This window comes from Lycium barbarum, chromosome 3, assembly GCF_019175385.1.
Source record: "Lycium barbarum isolate Lr01 chromosome 3, ASM1917538v2, whole genome shotgun sequence".
Taxonomy (NCBI): domain Eukaryota; kingdom Viridiplantae; phylum Streptophyta; class Magnoliopsida; order Solanales; family Solanaceae; genus Lycium; species Lycium barbarum.
This window is the reverse complement of record NC_083339.1, coordinates 45,119,395-45,123,815: the sequence shown is the minus strand read 5'-3', so window position 1 is coordinate 45,123,815 and position 4,421 is coordinate 45,119,395. Positions and strand designations below refer to the sequence as shown.

At 36.6% G+C, this 4,421-nt stretch overlaps 1 protein-coding gene across 1 annotated transcript; it reads right to left on the bottom strand.

Annotated features, from left to right (window-relative positions):
• Positions 1 to 228: 228 nt before the first annotated feature.
• On the bottom strand, positions 229 to 2,207 carry LOC132631105 (josephin-like protein). The gene is made up of 2 exons (XM_060346705.1): positions 1,877 to 2,207; positions 229 to 1,316 (listed from the first exon to the last, which is right to left on the bottom strand). The coding sequence occupies exons 1-2, from the start codon at positions 1,958 to 1,960 to the stop codon at positions 852 to 854; spliced, it is 549 nt and encodes a 182-aa protein (XP_060202688.1). The 5' UTR covers positions 1,961 to 2,207; the 3' UTR covers positions 229 to 851.
• Between the last annotated feature and the right edge of the window lie 2,214 nt (positions 2,208 to 4,421).

The window sequence follows — 4,421 nt, the reverse complement described above, 5'->3', positions numbered from 1 at the left end:
TTTTTCTTTCTTCGACAAAATCTAGCCTTCTGATTGGATATGTACTAAATATAATAGAGCACAATGTCTTACTAAAACCATATTTTACATGTATATATTTCACCTTTTTCCATTCTTTTGTTTCAGTGTGTGAAAAGAGAGCCCAATTTTCTCATTGCCGAACAGTAATGACTATATTTTCAAAGATTAAGTGTAAAAAGAAGCTGAAATAATGAATTACACCCGAGATAGCAAGATCATTCCAAACCTTGAAGGGAATATTCACCTTTGTAAATCAAACTACAAGAAATAAAGTATACCTTTAAGGAGATAACTCAAGTCAAAACTTGAATTATTTTCAACTATAGTCAATCAGATAGTGTATAAAATAACTTCTAAAACAGTGAAAAGAATTCACAAGAAACGCCTAACATGTTGCACTAACCAGTACATATACGATGGTATCTTGCTTCAAGCAAGCTTATCACAACCAAACAAATGAACATGATACAAACAATCCATAAAATGCTCCCATTCTGAGGATGCAGTTTCTCATCAGCAACTGTCCACTAATCTGATGCAAATGCTAAACCTCCACAGAGTAAATATAGAATATGTCAGACTAATATTGGCATCTCACAGCAGACATGCAGCTGAGAAACAGGAAACGTAGTAGGCCAAAAGAAAACCCATCACAGCGCTAACACCTTCCAGCATGTGCCCATGGCATGTATTAGTAGCAAACCTGGGAACTAAAGTCTTGACATGTCCCATCCACAGTGCTTCAAACAGCTTAAGTCAAAAAGGAAATCAAATGGCAGCCATAGTTAAAGAACATCTTTGTTTGAGAAGGTAAAAGAACGTCTTAAAACTCATTGTTTATCATTCATGACCAGTAAAACCTCAGCACCAGCAGTAATGATACCATCCAAGAACTCCCTAACTTCTTGGATATCTTTAAAAGCATAAGGAGCAGCAAAATCACTGTCCAGATTATACCAAAACCCTTGAATACATCTTAATGTTACCCAATGCCTGCTTCTCCAGAGGCCGTTAAACTTTCTAACAGGAACATTAAGAACAATTCCCATCAGTTGATCATCAGTTCCATCAAGATCAATTGAAGAAGCCCCATTTCGTCTATCATGCCAAACAACACTTTTGCCTTTCTGTTCCAGTGCAGCAATCAATACGTTTATATCATAGTTCCCAGTGATTTCATTATGATGAGGCTTAAAAACAATTGACACAGGACTCCAGCTTCCCCTGTTAGGGTCATCCATATCAAGTTTTCCAGCAATGGAATTTAAATCAGATCTCGTAAACGCATCTTTTGCCTGAGTTAGAACATGAGTACAACCGATATGTCATCATACCAACATGGGTTATGTTCAATAATCCCCCCACCACCACTCACCCCACCACCACCACCGCTCACTCTACCCACCCTCCATAGTATTTATCTAGATTATATACAATTGCCTTTAGGATGATATTTTTTGCTTACCTACCCAACACGAGAAAATAAGTAAGAAACCCACTTACTTTGAAAGTCATTTTCTAAGAAAACATTTTTCATGAAAAACACACCCTTAATATACACATATATTTCATTTGAAAGAAACCAAAAAGGGAGAGAATTAGACCAAGCAATAAAACCCATTCAACGAGGTAAGTACACACTTGCCAAAACCAGTGTGGCTTCACAAATATCTTTAATTCGAAATCCTATGGTATCTGCTTTAGGCACTTGCTGTAACTGGTAATTGTAAGATTATGACGTTAGAATCCTTGGATCAAAATTTAAAGAAAAGAAACTTGGTTGAGATGGGTTGCCTCTTCTTTATTGATGATATGATTTTCAGTGTAGAGAATAAGAATAAAGGGGATTGATTACCTGGAAGAGATTGTTGAGGGAATGTAAGAGGCACAGCTGTAATCTTTGCCTCTCGTGATATATTTTCATTTTTCCTTCCTCCATATGATTGATGGCTAAAACACAGCAGGAACCAACAATTGCAAATCAAGAATTATTGAGCAACTCAATTGACTATTACTTGCACAAGCTTTTTCCTTTCTCTTTTTATCCAGTCTTCGCACACTACTGTCCAGTCTAGAAGTTTCAGCATATACGATTGACGGTATACTGTCTGCTTCGTCGATATTTGGCCTCCTTCACTTACCCACATTCAAAACTGTTGAATAGTTTGAAAATATAAGTGAACAAAGTCATTTTTTCCCCTTTTATACTATTCCGGAAAACAAAATTTATTTACAAAAATCATTTCTTTAACCCCTGATTGGATGATGGTTTCCCATGGTTCATTAATATATGGTTTTGTATGAAACCATGTTTATTTTCATTGTTCTTAAAATTATATGGTATGGTGTTGTAAATCCATGGTTCATCCCATGATTTTATAACTATGAAAAGTCTCAATTTTTGTAACCACGAATTTGATAGTTTTTCTGTGGTTACATATTTCATTTCCCCTTTATATCCCACCCTCCACCATCCACCCTACCCCACCCCCACCCTACCACTCACCCCACCCTACCACCCACCCCACCCTTATCCCACAACCACCCATGTCACCCCACCCAACCCCGCCCTACCACCCACTATCCCCATCCTCATCCCACTACCTTTCACCATCACTACCCCCACCTACCCTTCCACCACCCCTACTCACTATCTACTTATTTTTTAAAGTTCCTATTTTATTATTTACATGAGTTTTATTAATATATATAAACTAATTTTTAATTAAGAGTTAAGGGTATTTTAGTAACCTTACAAGTCATTATACAGTACCATACAGTCAAACTAAACAATACAAATGTTATTAAACCACAACAAACGATACAGTCTATCCAAACATTGTGTTCATTAATACAATACAATACAATACAACACCATACTGTATCATACCATATTGTACATTAATGAACCACGGGAAACAACCATCCAAACAGAGGGTAAGGGTTTCATAAATTTAAGATACCGTGAAATTACATTATTAATGTAAAGATTCGTCCGGACGTTCCTAGTTTTAACACATTTTCCCCCTAAGTAACGCTTCCTGTAGGTTTAATATGTCTTTTATGACTTGTGAAGATGGGCGGCACAGGTCCCAAGTGACCCAGATGCTCTTTGGAGAATAAATAAAAGTTAGAGTTTGAGATAAAATAACAAAATAAGAGTTGACCAAAGTCAACATTTGGGGTTAACGGGTTCAGACTCCAGGGTTGAAAGCTCCTATAGGTTCAATGCAGATATATTCTGTAATATTGAGGAGGTCTTGTGTCACACTTTCCGGATTGTCCCTAGAGTATGTATGAACACTATTTATTTAAAAGCAAATACCACTATTAGTAGTAGTTCATTCCATAAATAAAAAAGAAGAGTTTACAAAATAGGGAGGAGCAAAACTAAAAAAACAGAACAAACTAGCAGATCAACAGGAAAGAAAACAGAAAACAACTAGCCTAATCAACTGATCAAGTCATCAGGAAACTAGCTAAACTACAGAAAAGGAAAGCAGCAGTACAATAATGCAAGCACTCTTGATGTCTTGGATTGATGCCATGTCTGAACACCTGAAAGCTCTCACTAGGTGCAATGGGATATATTCAAGCAATCGAAACTGATCTACAGCCTTCTATCTGACCTTTATGCAATAGTTTCCTATATGCTATGATGAATAGCTAATCCAACGTAGGGACAAAGCTATATCATCCACAATTCCATCCTAATGGAATGAACATATTAGATGTTAATACCACCATTAGAACAGTCCTGCAGATTGTCCATGCAATGATCTTTAGGCTAACTACCTTACTATTTCAGGATTTCCAGTTTATGAACTGGATCATGGTGTTAGTACATCATAGTCTGGTGCAGTTCTTCTAATAGTTCTTGTTCTGATATTTGGAGTGTGATGCTTGTCCAGGTTGAGAAGTCTTTTCCCAGCTGTGGGCAAGTCTCGAAAAGAGTTGAACTGATATGTACCTGCAAAATAAAAAAATAGGTTAGTAAAAATATCTGCCAAAGTGTTCCTCTCTCTGAGCACATGTGTGACTTGTGCTTACATTCATTCTCTCAGTCTATTGATAACTTTGATCTGCATTGCCACACTCTATCATGACCCATTTCTTAGGCCGTACAGGCACTTACCTTCCCACCTTGGTAAGCGAACCTTCAACCCAACAATGAATAATACACGAAAGAATGAAATTAACAGCGGAATAGAATAAATACGTAAGTCTCACGATATATCTATATATAAGTAGTTGAAAGTGCAGAATGACAATAAACATCCCCAGGGTCTAGTCTGAATAATACAAGAGCATTTAAGGAGAATAATACAATCTGGAATACTAATACATAAAATGTCTATGTCTCTGAAATAAGAATAGGACATATGATAGGAAAGTCTTCA

Bases quoted from the DNA above. Each gene is read 5' to 3' on its own strand.
- LOC132631105 (XM_060346705.1), bottom strand. From the start codon at position 1,960: ATGGAGGAAGGAAAAATGAAAATATATCACGAGAGGCAAAGATTACAG. The intron at 1,317-1,876 runs GTAATCAATCCC...GTTCTAACTCAG, and splicing joins CCCTCAACAATCTCTTCCAG to GCAAAAGATGCGTTTACGAG.